The following is a 20568-nucleotide window of genomic DNA, read 5'->3' on the forward strand; positions in this document are numbered from 1 at the left end:
TTGATCATTTAAAAAAAAACTTCTGAAACAACTCGCAGATAATCAATTATCACTCTCAAGAAAAATAACTTTTGAAAAGGTTCGGAAATAATAAATTATCACATGAGATAATTGATTATTAGTCGCAATCGCAAAAAGAACTTTTCAATTTCTTACCTAATTTCAAACTTGGGCCTGTAAATACATTGCTTCTAAGCACTTTCGAAGTTACTTAATCTTTCTGAAAAGTTTAGTGCCTGTTCTAAGAAACTTTCTGTGCTTTAAGTGTGAGCTTGTAAACTCTTGTATTAGTAAAACGAAGTGCTTCCATTAGTGTGTCTAAGTGAGTACACATTTGTTGTAGGTGAACTCTAACCTTTACTTTACCCATTCATTTGTAAGTTATAGTTATTTGTTAGTTATTAGTTAATCATTGTTTTAAAAAGATTAATTACTGACGTATGATATTTTGATGTGAACCAATATAAAATCATTTGGGTAAGCTTCTCTATCCCTGCTTTTTTTAACTTTGCTATTCTTGTTTGAAGTAAACTATTTTGCTTATAAAATCAGTTTACGAAAAAGAAAATTTTTTAAAAGGCACAATTTTTATTAAAGAAACCAATGCACTCCCATTTTGCCTGCCGACAAAACATTTTGGCGTGCATTTCTAACAGGTTTGGCCTTGATCCACATGGATTAGGGCCAAAAACATCATAAGGCCGAAAAGTCCCATTGAAAAAGTTCATATGACCAAAATATCTACAAAAGTCATGTGAACCAGAACTAACTCATGAACTTGTCTTTTAGAAAAAATATTCATTTTGAATATAAAAAAATACAATTAACTTCTAATATGTTACAAATCTAAAAGTTTTTAATTAGTTAAAGAACTATAGACAAACATTTTAATCAAACTAACATAAACTTTGTAAAAAGTTTAAATAAACTTAATTGTTTGCTTATATAGCAAAATTACATAGTACAATAGAATGTTAAAATCATTAACTAATTAAACATATTTAATTTTTCTTAACTAGCTAAACATATTTTTAAAGAATATAAAATAATTATTTAATTTTTTTACGAAAAATTTGACTCAATCAAAACTAAATAAAATATTTTAATTTAAAAGTTTAAAATAATAAATTATTAGATATTTTTATTAGATTTTGTTTATTTTTTTTAATGTATGAATTAAATTTATACTTAAATTCAATCACATATTTATTTTTCTTTAATATATATATAAATTACTATATTTCATCAGCGCGGGAGAATGAGGGCAAAATGGTGGGAGTAGCGAGCACCCAAAATCAAATACAAAAGCACATGCATATACATTACACACTCTTTTCAGAAAGGTTGTCATTGGTCTGCCAAGGAAAAAGAAGTGATGGAGGAAGTGAAGGAGAAAAATTGGAGAATGGAAGCGGAAGAGAATCTGCAGAGGTTGCAATCTCTTCTGTTGGGTGCGGAACACGCTCTAGCAAACAAGGACTTCGCCTCCGCTTACGTCCTCGCGCTTCGTCTTCTCGGCTTCCTCGACGTGAAGTCCCACTCTGACGCTGTCGATGAGGCCTTCCTTCAACCGACTCGTCGCGACGCACTCTCCAAGCTCCACACCGCTCGCAGATCCCTCATCCCTCAATCTGATCGGTGCGTTCTTTTGGCAATGATTTGATCATACTCTTGAACAGTGAATGTTTTGCTTGAACTTCTTGGTTTAACCGACAATGCTGAAAAACTTAAAGAATTCGGTGAAAATCAAATGGCCTAATTAAGTGTGCTGTACAAGATTAATTCGCTTTTACATATGCGCATCTTCGGAAAAAAAAATGTGAAACAGACTTTTTCATAACTTGAAATTAGTTTATGCATAATAATTTAGTCGGTTGAAGTTATGTGAGTTGCTTTTCTTTTATTTCTTAAAATTTTTCTCATTTAAAATTTTGAAGGAAAAAATTTTATCTAGAAGTATAGGTTTTGTAGAATTTTTCGAATGACATGTGAAGTCATATTAAATGCAAATTTTTATTACTTTATGGTGGAGTTTTTTTCATTCTGCATAGATATTAAAGCCATAAAAAAATATTTATCATACAAGTTTATTTTAATAATTTCCACTCCTTAAATTGTAGGTGTAGCTGTAATATAGTTGATTTTGCAGTATCCGCAACCAGATCTAAATTGAGGAGTGAATTATATTATAGTTTTATCAACTTTAATCTTTTGTACTTTAATCACACTAAAATGATGTAACCACAATTCTGATTACCATACCGGTGGGGAGAATTAAAAATTATTGATGTCGTAGCGGCAATTGTGGTTGCAAATAGATTTTAGACCCTTGAATATTAGTTAACTTTCCCATCTGTTCTGGTATCCTTTTTCTGTTGTTGTCTTTGTGCTTCTGAATATTTTGGTTCCTTTTACTTAACTAGGCAAGCTTTTGAGCAAGCAAAGAAATCTCCAGGATACATTTTTGGCACAACAGGAGATATTGACATTGAGAAGATTCGGAATTCAAAGTACTTCCGTGCTCTTGTCAACCAATCTAAAGAAAAAGATGCGTATAAATTGGTAAGACATTCTGACAATCACAGTTATTAAAATCAATTTATTTATTGTTTTCTGTTTCTAGGTATTCTTGACATCATGATTTATGAATACAAGATTTCTTTTCTTAAAAAAATTATTATTTCAGGTTGATCACCCGGGGAAACAGGGCAAAACGGGCAGCAAAGCCTCGAAGCAAATGGTGCAAACGAAGTTATCATCCATGTATGGGAAAAGCAGTTTGTGGACTAGCAACTGTTCCCAGAGTTCTTTGAACATGAAAAACTACAGTTCTGAGGATTGCAGGATTCTTGGTAGGCCTCAATCTCAAGCCAGCCATACAAAGGGTCCTGGTGTCTCTTCTATCTTTCAAGTTGAAGGAGAAGAAAGAGCTTTTGGAAACACATTCTCCACCAAACGTGTACACGTGGAAACTAATAATCTCAGAGTTGGATATTTGAAGTCACCTTCAAATAAGGACGAAATTCACCCTGATGTTTGTGGCAAAGGGTTTATTACTGCTAGAGCAAAACTGGTATAATTAATTCACCTTATTTATCTACTTTATGCGTTTTTCTCCCAATGCGTCTGACAATTATGAGCGTTTTATTTCTATTTTATCAAATTGGGTGCATGAATTTGTAATTTGTCTTTATAGTGATTGATATGAAAATACTGCTTGTTTGTTTCTGTACATGCATTTTGCTAGTTCCTACCGATATATAGGAACTATGGTTGCAAAAATTAGATAGAAAAAACTAGTATTGAATTGATTCTCTTACCTAAATATATTTGTGGAATCTAAAGTTGGATTTCTTTTTCTCTCTTCCCTTACCTTCTTTTTCCTATCAATGGGTATTAGTTGGGTTTGATCCAACTAGGAGTCTCATAATTGATTCTATGTGCAAGGGGTGATAAAAGAAATGGAAGAACGTATATCTGGTTGTTTGGCAGAGTTAGCTGACTCCTCCAACTCAGTATCACTTATTCTTTGAAATTGTTCAAGAATTAGTTAACTAATCTTCTTTCGGTAACTTGAATTCTTTTAATAATTGAGGCACTTCAAGAGGTAATCCCTGTTCTTGTGGTACAAGATTAGCAAGCATTGATTTCCTGTGATTTGATGGGGACAATGTTTATCAATGACTGTATCAATATGAATTTTTTCCTAATTGATCATACACACGAGGATATTTAGGTTCTATTAGTTATAATCCATTTGAAAGCCCGCACGTTACAATGACACAGTAGACATTTCTTCTTTACTTTCTTGGATGACTTATAGTGCCATGTGAAAGAGGGATTTGGAGATGCTTATGTGGACTCTATGACGGATTTGGTAGTTACGATGGCACAGTGGACATTTCTTCTTTACTTTCTTGGATGACTTATAGTGCCATGATGAAAGAGAGATTTGGAGATGCCTGTGTGGACTCCATGACGGATTTGGTAAAGCTTCGCCAGATGACATCTATGATTGAATATCATGAATCCTTTGAAGCAATTATTAATAGCTTAAACCTTTTTGAACAATATATGTTTAATTGTTTTCTTGGAGATTAAAGGAAGATAAAGTGTTGGTGCGTATGTTTCAGCCCATGACAGTACAAAAAGCTTGTGTTAGTTGGGATGTACGAAGTGGCTAATACATCTCTGTCACTGGAATCTTTCTGGCAATTCAACAAGATTGGCATATTAGGGCCTAAACTAGTACCACCGGTGAAGTCTTTTGTGATTCAATATTTTGAAACTCGTAAGCCTTATGCTCAACATGAACATTGACAGCAACTTTTATGAATGAAAGAAGTGCCAATGATCTTTGTTACTTTTGTGATGAACCCTATACTGTGGGACACAATTTGATGCACAAAAAATTACAAGAAAGGCTTAAGCGATTAATAATTGCGTCAAAAGGCTTCATGATATTTAGTCACTAATGCTTTCTGCTGGAGTTTCGTCAAATCTGCCATGGGGTCCATATAGACATCTCCAAATGTCTCTTTGATCAGTTGTGAAATTTTGTCCACACCATGTGCCATTGTAATGTGTGGCCTTCCAGATGGACTATAGCTAATTAAACCTAAATATCCTCATGTATATGATCATTTAGTATAATGTTTTCATTGATACTATCATTGGTTGACATTGTCTCCATTGAATCACGGAAAATCAATTCGTGCTGATATTGTATCGCAAGAATAAGGACGAGCTCTTGGAGTGTCTTGTTTATTAAAAGGTCAAGTCACCAGAATTGGTTAACTAATTCTTGAACGGTTTCTTTCAAAGAATCAGTTATAGTGTGCTGGTGGGAGTCAACTAGCTCTGTCAAACAAGCAAAAAGATGTTCTTCCATTTATTTTATCATCACAACGTTGCATGTAGATCAGCCATGAGATTGCTAATTGACCAAACCCAATTGATAGGATAAAGCAGGTAGGGGAAGGGAGAAGAAGTCTAGGTGTTCAAAGCAACAGGAAGAGATACAAAAATGGGAATCCAACTTCAGATTCCACGGATATATTAAGGTAAGAGAAAAAAAGAATTCAATACTGGGTTTTTCTATATCTTCTTTACAACCACAGGTCCCAGGATTAGAACGTGACTATGATGCATGTTGAATACAATGATGTTGAATACAATGAAAAAACTATGTATGAGATTAATCTTCCATGTGTTGAATATACACATAGGGTACTCTATTTATAATAGAAAAAATATGAACTAAGTTCAAAATACAAATAAAGAATAATAACAAACTAACTAAAGATAAAAGATAAAGATAAAATAAAGATACTATATTTGACAAGGTAGGAAGATACAAAATTCATGTACAAAAACAAACCGGTGGTATTCACATCAATAGTGTGCTGAATTTTTCATGTTCTTGTTATTCTCCTAATGATGTATTCTAGATGGAAACCTAAACATTATTTTTTGTAAGGAAACACCCTTAAAAGGGTGATCACATTCCCTCTATTATTGAGTGGCTTTCAAACAAGATTTCTAGTAAAATAGATGGAATACCCATTATCATGACTTCTATTCCTTGCGCCAATTTCTTTGCACATAACAATGTTGAAGCCCTTAAATTATTGGTTCAGGAAATTGAAGAAAAGCAGAAGCGAGGAGCAGGCGGTTCACCCTGTAACTCTGTCTCACCGCAGTGTGATAACAGTCCTGCCAACAGGTTACATGGTGGGAGATCATATAGTGTTTCACGACGTGGTTTCCGTAGTAATTTTGTTCCCCCTATAAAATCCAATGGGAATAATGCTGGAAATATGAGTGCACGAAATGCTGGAAAATGTGATGATTCTTTAGATGAATCTACAAGGAAATGGTTAGAAGTACAACCATCATATTACTCCTCAAATTCATCTTGCTATTATCTTCCCTAACCCATTCATTCTCTTTGCGCAGGACATTCCAATGTCCAAATGACAATATTATTTCAAACTTTTTCCGGACATTTTCTCATAAAGAATATCGATTTCACTATCTGCTCATCTATATAACTATCAGAGGGCATATCTACCCTTACCTGAAATCGCTATTCTAGTCTCTAGGTCTTTTATGTACGGGATTTAATTTGTGACTATTTCCTTCATCCCTGCACAAATATTAACATAGTGACTTTTTCTTGTCTTTATTTTTAATTATAGGTACATGAGACTAGTTCCCAGGAAATAGTTGATCTCAATCATGTTTAATGATCGGTTGGATAATATATTCAACTTCCTTATATACTTCGTATGCTTGTAGTTTGGAAATCCTGTGTGGTCCTGATGGTGAGCTTCCAGAGAAATTGAGGAATTTGGAACCTCGCCTCATTGAACATGTTAGTAACGAGATCATGGATAAAGATCCCAATGTCCGGTGGGATGATATTGGTAAATATCAAAACCTTGTTGTCTTTATACTCGGCTCACCAAAATGGGATTTTGCACAATTATGAAAATAAGTATATGTCGTTTAATAATAATGTAGCTGGATTGGAGCATGCCAAGAAATGTATTGATGAGATGGTAATATATCCTTTGCAACGTCCTGACATATTCATGGGCTGCCGTTCACCTGGGAGGGGTCTTCTTTTGTTTGGTCCACCAGTAAGTACAAATATCTCTCCTGTGATGGTATAAATTGCCAAGAGTGGTCTTTAATATCTCTTATGTTTTGAATGCTAGGGAACCGGTAAAACAATGATAGGAAAAGCCATAGCAGGGGAGGCGAAGGCAACCTTCTTTTACATATCTGCAAGTTCGTTGACTAGCAAGTGGGTAAGTTTGTCGTGCTTATGATTTAGCTGTCCTATTTTGAAGGTTTGCTGATATATTCGTGCCAAGTTTAATCAATAATTGAAGTTGAATTCCGTAAAGGGGCTCAGGTCAAGTCAGGTTTGGCCGGTGTGTTTTTTGTTTTGTTAGAACCTGAATTGATTAATGGAGATAGCAATAGGACAACATATGACATAATATTGATAACAAATATTGTTAGAACAGATTTTGATATTATTTTAGATAATGTACCTTAAATTTAATTCAACTTCACAAAATTGATTTTTAAGATAAAGTTTGCATTCACTTTTATACTATAATTTGATTTATATGTAGTTAATGTGAGATCTCCAATATATTATTTCATGTTAGGATCAAATATCTTTAGGGTGAGAATAAAGGTGGTCTAATAATGACTCAGTCGTAGTTGACAGAATAGATATACTATAATTTAATCAAATATCTAGTAGATGTGAGATGACTTGAGAAAAATACAAAGGAATTATGATCCATTTGAGAGAGTGAATTTCCCTATCTTTGGATGTCATATTTATAATAATTTGGAATGCATTAGAGAAACGGTGTAAGAGGGAAGAGAAGAGAATTTGAAATGATATATTTAGGAACTAGGTACAACCCAAAACACACAACTGCTTTACAATAAATTCTATTTAAAACTATTTATTCTAACAATTTGCAACACACTCCCTCATGTTAAGGATTGAATATCTTGAGCTTGAGAAAAGATATTTATGGGTGGTTCTGTTAGGAACCCAGAATAGAAAAGAGACATAAGAGTAATATTTTTTTCTTGAAAAGACTGAAAAGAACACAAAATAGGAGAGCATGCTCTCCTCCCCAAGGGTTTCCCCTTCACAAAGAGCTAAAGCTCAATCTACAAAATTATCATCCTACCCTCCAAGGAACTGATTGGTCTAATTACATGGACCAACTCCCAACTGACAACACTGCCTCCACTTATTTTTCCATCCCTTCCTTTATTCACTGCTTACTTTATTCTTATATTCTCAGATAACCTTTTCCACTGCTTTCTTTTATTTTTCCTTCTACCATAAACCTTCCATATCCTATCATTACATGCTGTTGCAAAACAACCTTGTCCTCAAGGTTGGAATAGTGAAAGCTTGATCCCATGACATTGTGATAGTGTCTCATCATCAAAAGGAAACCCACTGGCTACTCCCTGCCAATACCAAAATTCCAATGTTCTTGATGTTCCAATCATTATCACATCTAAGTTCAACCATGAATTCTTATTCTTATTACATAACCTTGATTTTGGGAGAAATTGTTGCCTGGTTGCATCTCCACCTTCAACTCTCTTTATTGTTGCGTCCCCTTCCTCCATCATAATATATTTTTCTGTTACATATCTCACTTTTGTTTTGGTTTTTTCTTCACTATAGAGGGTGTGATTCTTCATTGCTGACCCTTCTCCCACCTCTAAAGCAATTTGCATATCTCTAATCAAGTCCTGTGGATCCTGTTGTGGCAACTGATTTTGAACGTTAGATTGCAGCCCTGCAAGGAAATATACCTGTCATTGGTCTTCTAGTGTTTTATTTGTTTGTGACACCAATATCTTGAACTCTTGGATGAATTTTCCCCCACTCAAAATAGCGGTATCTTCTCCTCTATTCCCAAAAGTAATAGTCACAATGTTAGGTTTCTGAGTAAGAGACCTAACTATTCTTGCAACACCCACTCACGCCAACACAAATAAACAAGAGAAAATAAAGGAAAGGTGTATAATCTCTGTAATTGTATGTATTCACTGCAACTGTAAAACGAAAACAATAACAACTCAGGAGCCTAATCCCCCTCAACAAGGTCCAAGACCTGTTTACAAAAACGTAAGAAATGGCTAGCTGCCTTCTAACAATGAATAGAACTATATTTATATAAAGATCTCCCATCTCGCCTTTCCTAACCGCTCTCTCATTTTCCCGCCTTCTATCCTCTTACCTTAGATCCTATCATTACACCCTGCTGCAAAACAACCTTGTCCTCAAGGTTGGAACAATGAAGTTTGAGCCCATGACATTTTGATATGGTCTTATCACAGGAAGAACACCCGCTAGCTACTACTTGCAACTTCCGGTCTAGAGGCTTGGGTGGTGGTCGAATTGAGAGATAAAAATTAGGGGTCCATTTTTGTCTCTGTATTATTTCCTTGAAGGCGAGGAACTTCTTATCTTTTCCTGTAAAATAACTTCCTCTACCGTTCGACTCTCTTCTCCTTATCTTTATACCGTTCGGCTCTCTTCTCCCTTTCATTATGCCGTTCGGATCTCTTCTCCCTATCTTTATGCCGTTCGGCTCCTCCCCCCTACATTCAACCGTTCGGCTCGCGTTAACAACCTTAAACAGAGTTGCTGCCAGATCTTCCCAGTCTAGAGTTACTTCTCCTCTTTGTTTTGGTACCGTTCATCCTTTAATGGCCAATGCCGTTCGGTCCCATATCAGACCGTGCATCTTCCATATTGACCCCACACTCTTGGCGGCTCCCGACCGGCCTGGGTAATTAGCCTCAGACCACTCGGCAACGCCCGATCGGCCTGGGCTGTTGCGCAAGGCCTCAGACCGCTCGGCAACAATCGATCAGCCTGGGTTATAGCGATTAGCCTCGGACCTTGTCACCTCACTGCTTGTTCGTCCCCTAGATGACTGGTTTTCTATGGCCTTGGACTGCTTGACCAATGACTAGGAGACCGTTTTGACTATAAGACCGTTCGACATATAATTGTAACAGTAAGACCGTTCGGTTCCGGTCGTCATCTCTCGTTTAGATTCGGCAGTTCTCTCTCGTTCGGGTCCAGCAGTCCTCTCCTCTTCGTTTCCGGCCATCCTCTCCTTTTCGCTTCCCTGGAATTCTTCACTCTTGGCGGCTCCCGATTGGCCTAGGTGATTGGCCTCGGACCACTCGGCCACTCCTGATCGGCATGGGCTATAGCACTTGTCCTCGGATTGTTCGACGACTCTCTGGAACTCCTCAACATCCCCTGCGATCCGCATCGCCACCATCCATTCTTGTGGGTCATGCTGTCGGACTTGATTCCGGATATCCTCTTTCAATCCCACAAGAAAATATCCTAACAGCTGCTCGTCCGACACTCTCTTCGTTTGACCTGCCAATATCTTGAAGTATTGTACATACTCGTCCACTGTCGCCGTCTGTCTCAATGCCGTCAACTGCTCAACAATGGTTCCAAACCTTATCACCAGGGCTTCCTTCAAACCATCCCATGAACGATTCTTGGCTTTCTCCTTCCAAGCTCTGACCCAGTAGCCAACGCTCCCCTCCATGCTCACATACGCCAATCGTACCTTGTCCTCTTCCGCTACTCCATATAATTCGAAGAATCGCTTCGCCCAATTGATCCAGTTCAATGGATCTAATCCTTCGAACACAAGCAACTCCACCCTCTTCCTTCAATTGAACCACTCACCTTCTCTGCCCCCAATTTTGTCCTCGTGTCTCGTGCTCTTATTGGCGTTCACAGGCGTGGGACTGTCGTCGGACTGTTCCCCTTGATTGCGGTGCCGTCCCCCAATAATCGCATAACTTCTTGAAGATCTTGGCGGATGGCCGCCGAATCTTGTCTCAATATTGCAGTTTCGACCTTCAATCCTCTATTGCAACCTCCACCGCGTCTAGCCGGCTTTCTACCATGTTCAGGCGTCCCTCATTTCTTCCCTCCATTCTTCTTCTTCACACGCGCTCTGTTCGCTCCTCCGATGAAGATCCGGCAAGTTGGACCAATTTGTTAGGTTTCTGAGTAAGAGACCTAACTATTCTCGCAACACCCACTCACGCCAACGCAAATAAACAAGAGAAAATAAAGGAAAGGTGTATAATCTCTTGTAATTGTATGTATTCATTGTAACTGTAAAACAAAAACAATGACAACTCGGGAGCCTAATCCCCCTCAACAAGGTCCAAGACCTGTTTACAAAAATGTAAGAAATGGCTAGTTGCCTTCTAACAATGAATAGAACTATATTTATACAAGATCTCCCATCCCGCCTTTCTTAACCGCTCTCTCATTTTCCTGCCTTCTATCCTCTTACCTTAGATCCTATCACACAATGTTCCCACCACATTTTCGTTTGACATACGCACCACAACCTGCCACACTATCTCTACTAAAAACTACAACTTTTTAAACTTCACTCAGAGAAGCAAGGGTCACAACATTCCCTTCACAATCTTCACCTGATGCATTTTCCCCACCAACATTTGTCACATTATCCACCCTTATAGCAACAACTTCTGTAACTTTCTCAGCAACAAATACAACAATGTCTCCATCACAGTTTTTGTCTTTGCCTTCCTCTTTACATATATTCTCTAGTCTCCTGTCTTGCCTTCCAAATCCTACAAAACAATCAACACTCAAATTAACAGCTTGTGACACTCTACTCCCCGAAATAATGGTGATAACATTCCCCTCATGGTCTTGGTCTCCACTGGTATCCTTCTCTTTTCTTCTCCCAATTGATTAAATTATCTCCTCCATCTGAGGGTTTCTTTGATTTCTTGATGTCTTGCAGACTATCTTTCCCAACAACCTTTTTTACCTCTTTCTTTCTGTTAGGGTTCCAATTAGGAAACCTAGGGAAGAATCTTACTAACACTCCACCTAACGATGAATTAACCTCCACACTTAGTATTCACAGTAAGAAAGTCATATACAGAGTAGGTATGGGAGCCTAACCTCCCCCACAGGAATAACGTTTCCTGTTCAAAGAATGCAAGCAATCAAAAGTCCCCTCAACATATAACTACTTCCTATATATACAAGTCTATCCCGCGTCTTTCCTAACTGTTAAGACAGTTAGAGTAACTAACTCTACTAACTCTTCCTTCTCCTCTCATAGACTCTCAGCCTCCTATCATTACCCCCTCCCTCTTCAACAATCTTGGCCCCAAGATTGAGCTCCGGATATTGGTCTTGGATGACCAATCTGTCTTCCCATGTAGCGCCCTCTCTGCCACCTTCCTGCCATTCGACCAGGACCTGATGTACTACATCTCCTCCTTGCTGTAGTTGCCTTTCTTCTATAATCCGGATTGGCCAAAAGGTTGGCCCCTCTGCCTGGAGTTCTACAGGTAATTCCTTCTCTGCCCATCTGTCACCCACTGCTTGTTTTAGTTGAGACACATGAAATACTGGATGTATACGAGCTGAATTTGGTAGTTTGAGTTTATAGGCCACTTTTCCCACCCTCTGCAACACTTGATACGGTCCAAAATATCTGGCCGAAAGCTTGGGATGTATTCTAGTCGTCATGGAGGTCTGACGATGAGGTCTAATTTTTAAATAGACCATATCACCTTCCCTGAAGCTAATCTCCTTCCTCTTCTTGTTGGCCTGGTGCGCCATTCGATCTTGGGCCCTGCTCAAATGGAATTTTAATTGTGTAAGTGCCTCGTCACGTGTCATCAAGTCTTGTGCCACCGCTTCCACAGCTGTTTCTCCCGGAATAAATCTGCTAAATGATGGAGGGGGCCTACCATACACCGTTTCAAACGGGGTGCAGCGTGCTGATGCCTGGTAACTGGTGTTATACCAGTATTCTGCCCAAGACAACATTTCATACCACCCCTTTGGCTGTTCCGAACAGAAACAACGCAGATATCCCTCAACAATCCTATTCACCACCTCCGTCTGCCCATCCGTTTTGGGGTGGTATGCAGTGCTCATTTTGAGCTGCGTTCCTTGCAACTTAAACAACTCCTTCCAAAATATGCTTAAGAAGATGGGGTCTCTATCACTCACAATCGACACAGGAATCCCATGCAATCTTACGACTTCCCTTGCAAATATTTCCGCTACTGTCTTGGCCGAGTAAGGGTGTCTCAAAGCAATGAAATGGCCATATTTGCTCAATCTGTCTACGACCACAAGAACCGCATCATGGCCGTGTGATTTTGGCAGTTTTACTATGAAATCCATGCTCACCTCTTCCCATACTACCCCTGTGGAATTGGTAAGGGTTGTAGCAGCCCTTGAGGAGAAGCAGCCAAGTATTTATGCTGCTGACACACCTCACACCTAGCAACGTACTCAGTAACCATCTTCTTCATACCCACCCAATATAGAGACTGGGCGATTCTTCTATACGTGCGGTAAATTCCAGAGTGGCCCCCTGTTTTAGTTACATGGAATTCAGCTAGCAGCTTAGGGACCCATGCTGAACTCGCCGATATTACCATTCGACCCTTGTAGTGCAACCTATCATTCTCCATTGTATAAGCCAGATGACTCTCGGGGTTCTTCTTAATCTCATCAATCAGCCTCTGTAATACTTCATCCTCCTCCACTTCCTTCAAAACTTCATTAAAATCTGGCCAGAATGGCCTGGATAGCAAGTGCAACTCCCCTACCTCCGTATTACCCTCTTCTCTCCTCGATAGAGCATCCGCTGCTCTGTTGGTACTTCCCTTCTTGTAGATTATTTCGAAATCATACCCCATCAATTTAGCCAACCAATTCTGTTGGTTTTGGGTGACTATACGCTGCTCTAGGAAGTATTTCAGACTTCGCTGATCCGTATGAACAATAAACCATCTCCCAACTAAGTAGGGACGCCAATGCTGAATGGCCATGACTAAAGCCATCAATTCTTTTTCATAAATGGATTTGCTCAGTGATCCTGCAGATAAGGCTTTGCTATAGAAAGCAATGGGTCTGCCCTCCTGGGTTAGCACCGCTCCTACGCCCCCACCTGAGGCGTCACATTCTATATGGAAAGCTTGCTGGAAATCGGGCAATGCCAACACGGGAGCAGTGGTCAAAGCTGCTTTTAACTTGGCCATGGCTGTGCTTGCTGCTTCTGACCAAGCAAACTGACCCTTCTTCAATAAATCGGTCAGTGGTTTCGCTATCCTTCCATATCCCGACACAAAACGCCGATAGTACCCTGTCAGACCTAGGAACCCACGCAACTCCTTCAAACTCCTCGGCTCGCCCCACTCTAACACTGCTTTCACCTTATCCACATCCATTTCGACCCCCATTGCAGAAATTTGGTGGCCCAAATAGCGAATTCGCTGCTTCCCGAATTCACACTTCTTACTGTGTTTGCTACCCACCGTTGCTGTTCCAATATTCTCAGTACCAACCCCAGCTGTTCTAAATGGTCTCTCCATGTGGGGCTGTACACCAGTATATCATAAAAAAAAAACTAACACGAATTTCCTGAGATAGTTCTGGAACAGCTTGTTCATCGCTCCTTGAAAGGTGGCCGGCGCATTCATTAGTCCGAAGGGCATCACTAAGAATTCAAAATGCCCCTGGTGAGTGCGGAAGGCAGTCTTGGGTACATCGTCTTCATTCATTCTAATCTGATGGTACCCCGCTTTAAGATCAATTTTGGAGAAGTACTTCGCCCCCTTCAGCTCGTCCAACAGCTCTTCTATGACTGGAATGGGAAATTTATCAGGGACGGTGGCCCTGTTTAAGGCTCGGTAGTCTACACAGAAACGCCAACTACCGTCCTTCTTCTTCACCAATATTACGGGGCTGGAGAATGGGCTAGAACTGGGTCGGATGAGCCCCGCTTTTGTCATGTCTGTCACTTGCTTTTCGATCTCACTTTTCATGAAGTGTGGATACCTATAGGGGCGGACATTTATAGGATCCACTCCCTCCTTAAGTGTAATGTTGTGCTCTTTGTCACGTGATGGGGGTAACCCTTTTGTTTCTTGGAAAACGCTATAGTGCGCTTGTAACAGCGCTTCCAACTCTGCTTTCTGATCTCCCGTCAAATCATCGCTCCACCCGTCATCTCTCTCCTGCTCCACCCCATTCAGACTCCACACTAATGCCCATGACACAGCATCCACTATCTTGGACAACGTTCTGGGCTCTACCAGCTGTCGCGCCAATGTTGGGTCACCCCGTATCTTAATCTTCCTGCCGTCCACGTTGTAGATCATCGTCATCTCCCCCCAATTAACTCTCACTTCTCCCAAATTTCCCAGCCATGCGACACCCAAAATGACGTCCACTTCTCCTAGTTCAAAGACAAAGAACTCCTCCTCGACTGTGGCGTCTCCCAATTCCACTCTTATTTTCTCGCAGCGACCACGCGTCATCCTCCTGTGTCCATCCCCTAAACTAACCGAATATGGCCGTGTGTCAATCGTAGGCAGTTCTAACTCCTCCACCAACTTCCGGCTGATGTAATTGTGGCTTGCGCCACTATCTACGAGTACCACCACTTCCCTCTCTCCAATTCGTCCTCTCAACTTCAGGGTCTTGGGTGTTGTTAATCCCTCAACGGAACAGGCGGATAACTCCATGGGTTTCTCTTCTATGCTTCCCACTTCTTCGCATTCATCTTCCTCCTCATCCTCGGCTAATAGCAACACGCGCAGGCTCTTCTCAGTACACCTATGGCCTGGTGCAAACGGTCCTCCGCAACGGAAGCACCGACCTTCCTCCTTTCTTTTGAGAAATTCTGGATATGGTAGATTTCTCACCATCCTCCCTCTGTTTTCGTTCCCGGCTGTTGCACCCACTCTCGCATTTGCATGCGTCGTCACCCCATCTCTTCTCCCCGATCCTGTACTCTCTGTTCTCGCCGTTTGTGGAGTCGCGTTTCGATTGGGTTCCGATCGCAGCACAGTCCCCGTTGATCGTGTTCCCAGCAGGTTAACTTTGACCCCATTCCCGTATCCTCCCTGTTCTTGCATGATAGCCCCCTCGACATCCCGAGCAATCCGCATCGCCTCCATCAATTCCGATGGGTTTTGAATTCGCACCTGGACCTTTACATCGTCACGCAATCCCGCCAGAAAATAACCCAGTACCTGCTCATCAGGTATGCCCCTCGTCTGCCCCATCAACACCTCAAAATCACGAACGAACTCCTCCATCGTACCCGTCTGGCGTAAAGTCGCCAACCTCTCGAACACCGTTCCCCTAAATACTCCTCCAAAACGGTTGATCATGGCTGCCTTTAGTCCTTCCCACGATCGATTTCTCGCCTTTTCCCTCCAAAAGGTGAACCAATACGCCGCACTCCCCTCCATGCTGACGTACGCAATTTCGACTTTCTCCTCGTCGCTGGACACCTTCTGTATATTGAAAAATCTCTCGGCTCTATTGAGCCAACTCAGTGGTTCCGCTCCATCAAAAGAGGGCAATTCCACCCTTCTTCTCCACGGTTTCTGTTCATCCCTCCTGTCGCCGGTTCCTCCGTCTCCGATCTCCCCCTCGACTCTTTGTCGATTGTCATTTACGGAACTATCATCAGAACTCCCTTCAGCCTGAACGACTTGCTTCCCCAACATCTTCATGATTTGTTGTAAGTCCCTCCGTATCGCCACCGATTCCGCCTTCATCCCTCCCACCGTTATCTCAATCGCTTCCAATCTCGCCTCCGTTGCACTCTCCATTTCTCGAATCCGGCAGGTCGGACCAAATTGTTAGGGTTCCAATTAGGAAACCTAGGGAAGAATCTTACTAACACTCCACCTAACGATGAATTAACCTCCACACTTAGTATTCACAGTAAGAAAGTCATATACAGAGTAGGTATGGGAGCCTAACCTCCCCCACAGGAATAACGTTTCCTGTTCAAAGAATGCAAGCAATCAAAAGTCCGCTCAACATATAACTACTTCCTATATATACAAGTCTATCCCGCGTCTTTCCTAACTGTTAAGACAGTTAGAGTAACTAACTCTACTAACTCTTCCTTCTCCTCTCATAGACTCTCAGCCTCCTATCACTTTCCTTTCATGATGTCATGAAGAAATTCCTCTCTCCCTTTCTTGCTCTGTCAACAAATTTCTCCCTTCCTTTTGAGTCCCTTTCTTGATTCTGGTATTCCCGTAACATTTCTTTCAATTCTTGGAAACCTTTTCTCATCTCTTGCCTAAGTCCTCTTGATGCTTCCATCCTCTTATCCAGTTCACTAGTCCCCCTCTCCAAAGTATTGTCGCTTCCTTCCATGCTTTCCCTCCTTCTTGAGCTGGCAGGTTGGACCAATTTGTTAGGAACCCAAAATGGAAAAGAGACAGAAGAGTAATATTTTTTTTATAGAAAAGACTGAAAATAATACAAAATAAGAGAGCACTCTCTCCTCCAAGGGTTTCCCCTTCACAAAGAGCTAAAGCTCAATCTATAAGTTATCATCCTCCCTTCCAAGGAATTGATTCGTCTAAGTATATGGACCAACTCCCAACTGACAGCACTGCCTCCACTTATTTTTCCATCCCTTCCTTTATTCACTGCTTTCTTTATTCTTATATTCTCAGATAACCTTTTCCACCGCTTCCTTTTATTTTTCCTTCTACCATAAACCTTCCATATCCTATCAGGTTCCATAGTGACTTAATAGCATGTGCCGATATATTCAACACACTTTAATAGCATGTGACAATATATCAACACCCTTTTGATAAATATACTTTGATGTCATTTTAAAAAGTGGACTTTAGAAAAATACAACTTCACCATGCTAAAAGGAAGTGAAAAAACTAGAAGATAGGGGAAAGCTATGCAAAAAATTGAGAAAAAGAAAGAAATAAAATGTGCACAATCCATGCACCAAGTGTGATGAGTAAAAAGGAATCGACTACTTAGTTTCTCTGTTTCGGTTCTAATATACCATAATAAAGTTATAAAATCGTTTTAATATTGTAACTGATAAAGTAGGATCTGTTCTCAGGTCGACTTGATTGAGTTACTCATTCCCTGACCCTACTTCATCCATACAATATGGATAGGGTCAAGTCAGTTTTCTTGTGTTGGTTTGACACATGTTGACTCATGCAAAACTTAGACATCTGTGCTTTTAGTTAGGTCGTGTAACAATAATTTCAAAAACTGTTGAAATGTTTCTTAATACCCTCAAATGGTTCCTCCTTATGATTACTTTAGATTGGTGAAGGTGAAAAGCTAGTGAGAGCCCTTTTTGGAGTTGCCAGTTGCCGTCAGCCTGCTGTAATTTTTGTTGATGAAATAGATTCTCTCCTGTCTCAGGTATGCTTTGTTATATTATAGCCAATAAAAGCGACGTGGATTTATTGCCGTAGTAGTTTCTCTGACATTATCAGCCATAGCAGTATCGTCTATGAGGAATTACTAACATGCAAATTAACCAATTTACTGTAACTACGCCATGAAAAATTTCTCTCTTCATTTAATGCAAATAACTTGTTACAGCGTAAATCAGACGGTGAGCATGAATCCAGTAGACGTCTAAAGACACAGTTTCTCATTGAAATGGAAGGCTTTGACAGTGGTAGCGAGCAAATTCTGCTTATAGGTTATTGCTGACTCACTGGGTTCAAATTCCTTTTTTATTTGGCTTTGAAATACGATCAAATTTTAGCTTATAACCTGTTTCTTTCGTGATACGGCCTTAATTCCACAATATTTATGATTTCATCTTTGGCATTTGAAGTGTTTTAGTAGACTTAATACATTTGATGCATTTGAGCATTAACACTATATATCCGCTATCAGCGACAATGAATCAGAAAACATAAGCCTATGATGTAATTTCTCATGCTTTCTCAAGCCCTTTTTTGTTTCCTTGTATTTGTTGAAAAGGAAGGAAAATGTCAAACTTAAATTTTTTTTTCTTGAAATATGAGGATTAAGTTTATTTCAGTAAAACCTTATAAATCAATATAAAGTTGTCAAGTTACCTAATTATAAGAATATTTAGTCAGATTACACTAGCATTTGTGCATATTGCTTTTAGAAATGTTATACATTTATTTATAGTTGAAAAAGAAAATATAAAATATAAAAGGTTACTTTTCATCTTGTCATACAGATTTGCAATCAATTTTTTAAAAAAAAGTACTAGTTTTAAAATGGTTATCAAAATTACTAAAAAGTAATTTTGAAGGTATAATAGTTTAGATTAGTTTAGTAATACAACAGATTCAATTTTAAGCGATATTTTTGTTTACCCAACTCTTAAAAATATTTGACGTCTCTTTTGAGCAAATTACATATTAGTCCCTTTTTTATATTATATATAACCCTTTTTAAAAGATGTAATTGTATTGAGAAAAAACGAGGTATAAGTGTGATTTCAGCAAATTTTATGGGATTTTAGATTAATTTACTTTAATATTTCTCTCTTTATGTGTTTGGAATTGTGGTAATTGTGATGTAAGTAACTTGGGTTTTTAGGTAACAAGGTTCTCTTTCCTAGCGTTTCAATTTGATGGCAGTAAGTTTTTCTCACATGAACTGCCATACTATTTCTTATGGACTTTGGGTAAAATTCATACAGGGGCAACGAATCGTCCCCAGGAGCTTGATGAAGCAGCACGAAGGAGACTTACTAAAAGGCTTTATATTCCCCTACCATCCTCAGGTGCTAATCATGATTCTGCATATTTTTAGATAAACTCTTCCATCACCCAGGTGACTAACATTTTGGTATTGGACGTAAAGAAGCAAGAGCTTGGATTGTACGTAACCTTCTACAGAAAGATGGACTATTCAATCTTTCAAACGAGGAAATGGATATCATATGCATCTTAACGGAAGGTGTGAGTTTACACGAGTTATTTGCAATATCTTCTATATACAGCAGTTTGATTGTTGGTTTAATTATTTTAAAAAGAAATCAAAATCCTTTGGTTTCGAGTGATTGATTTCCTTTGCTTTCACTCGGTAACTTTTCTAGGTTATTCAGGATCAGACATGAAAAACTTAGTGAAGGATGCTTCTATGGGACCCCTAAGAGAGGCTTTAAAAAAAGGCATAGAAATTACAAAGTTGAAAAAGGAGGATATGCGAGGAGTAACTCTTCAGGTATGCAGAATGCACCATGTGCCTAAACCTGTAAAATTCTCAGCTTAATTTTAAAACGATTTACAGGAAACTCAAATTGTGTAGGACTTCGAGAGCTCCCTCAGAGAGGTGAGGCCTTCTGTTTCCCCAAATGAACTTGGGACGTATGATCAATGGAACAAGCAATTCGGAAGCTTATCATTGTAGTGGCATGTTTCATCACTGTATGTATGGTGACAAATATCACAGACTAGTCAGAGATGGTAGCAACTACCTAGATAGACCTGTACCTTAATGCTTGCGCTATGGTAATCTTTATGTTAATCTAATTACACTGCTTGCACAACCCATTGCCTGTAAAATTCCACTGGCGCAAGAAGTGGCATGCTGACCACCTTTTAAGATTTAATATTTCAAGCTCCAAGCATGTTTTGCAGGGCCTTTTCTTTGTGATGGTGATTACAAACATGTTCAATGAGCCAGGATTAGCTAATAGGTTCTTATTTTTCATTTGAATTTCTCTTGTTTAATAAAATAAGAATTTGAAAATTTCTTATTTCTTATTTTTATAATTCAGTTTTAAAAAGTTAAATTTCTAAAATTAGTTCGGTTAGTTTTTTATTAATTTAAAATTACTTCATTGATGAAATGCATAAGTAGTTGAAAATCGAGATGAATTGAGTTAGTTTCTTATTAATTTAAAATTACTTCTTGATGAGATGCATAGTCAAATAGGTTGAAAATCGAGATGGATTGATTTAGATTGAAGATTGAGATAGATTGACTTGAAAAAGTCTATATCAGTTGGTTTGAGTTTGTTAGATATATTATATTTATTTTATCTCTATTTTTTATATTTTGTTAGTTTGTTACTACTTTTATTTGTAATTTGGGTTTAGTTCATATTTCTTTTATTATAATTTAAGGACATGTATATTCAACACACGGAAGATTAATTT

At 39.1% G+C, this 20568-nt stretch overlaps 1 protein-coding gene across 2 annotated transcripts; it reads left to right on the top strand.

Annotated features, from left to right (window-relative positions):
• Positions 1-1258: 1258 nt before the first annotated feature.
• Positions 1259-20060, top strand: LOC108345541 (ATPase family AAA domain-containing protein FIGL1). Of its 2 annotated transcripts, none has more exons than XM_052867651.1 (13): positions 1259-1638; positions 2424-2562; positions 2687-3073; positions 5640-5878; positions 6301-6428; positions 6526-6644; positions 6723-6815; positions 17732-17833; positions 18017-18119; positions 19104-19187; positions 19268-19363; positions 19503-19630; positions 19697-20060. In XM_052867651.1, the coding sequence occupies exons 1-13, from the start codon at positions 1376-1378 to the stop codon at positions 19712-19714; spliced, it is 1899 nt and encodes a 632-aa protein (XP_052723611.1). In that variant the 5' UTR covers positions 1259-1375; the 3' UTR covers positions 19715-20060. The 2 variants fall into 2 exon arrangements, with proteins under 2 accessions (XP_052723611.1, XP_017439620.1); XM_017584131.2 differs by having other exon boundaries at positions 19715-20060.
• Positions 20061-20568: the final 508 nt, after the last annotated feature.

Source organism: Vigna angularis, chromosome 8 (assembly GCF_016808095.1).
Source record: "Vigna angularis cultivar LongXiaoDou No.4 chromosome 8, ASM1680809v1, whole genome shotgun sequence".
In the NCBI taxonomy this organism is placed as follows: Eukaryota; Viridiplantae; Streptophyta; class Magnoliopsida; order Fabales; family Fabaceae; genus Vigna; species Vigna angularis.

What these genes read in the sequence shown, in the direction of transcription:
- LOC108345541 (XM_017584131.2), top strand. Translation starts at nt 1,376, where the DNA reads ATGGAGGAAGTGAAGGAGAAAAATTGGAGAATGGAAGCGGAAGAGAAT. An exon ending in TATTCCCCTACCATCCTCAG is followed by an intron (nt 19,188 to 19,267) that starts GTGCTAATCATG and finishes TTGGACGTAAAG; the next exon opens with AAGCAAGAGCTTGGATTGTA. An exon ending in TGCGAGGAGTAACTCTTCAG is followed by an intron (nt 19,631 to 19,714) that starts GTATGCAGAATG and finishes CAAATTGTGTAG; the next exon opens with GACTTCGAGAGCTCCCTCAG.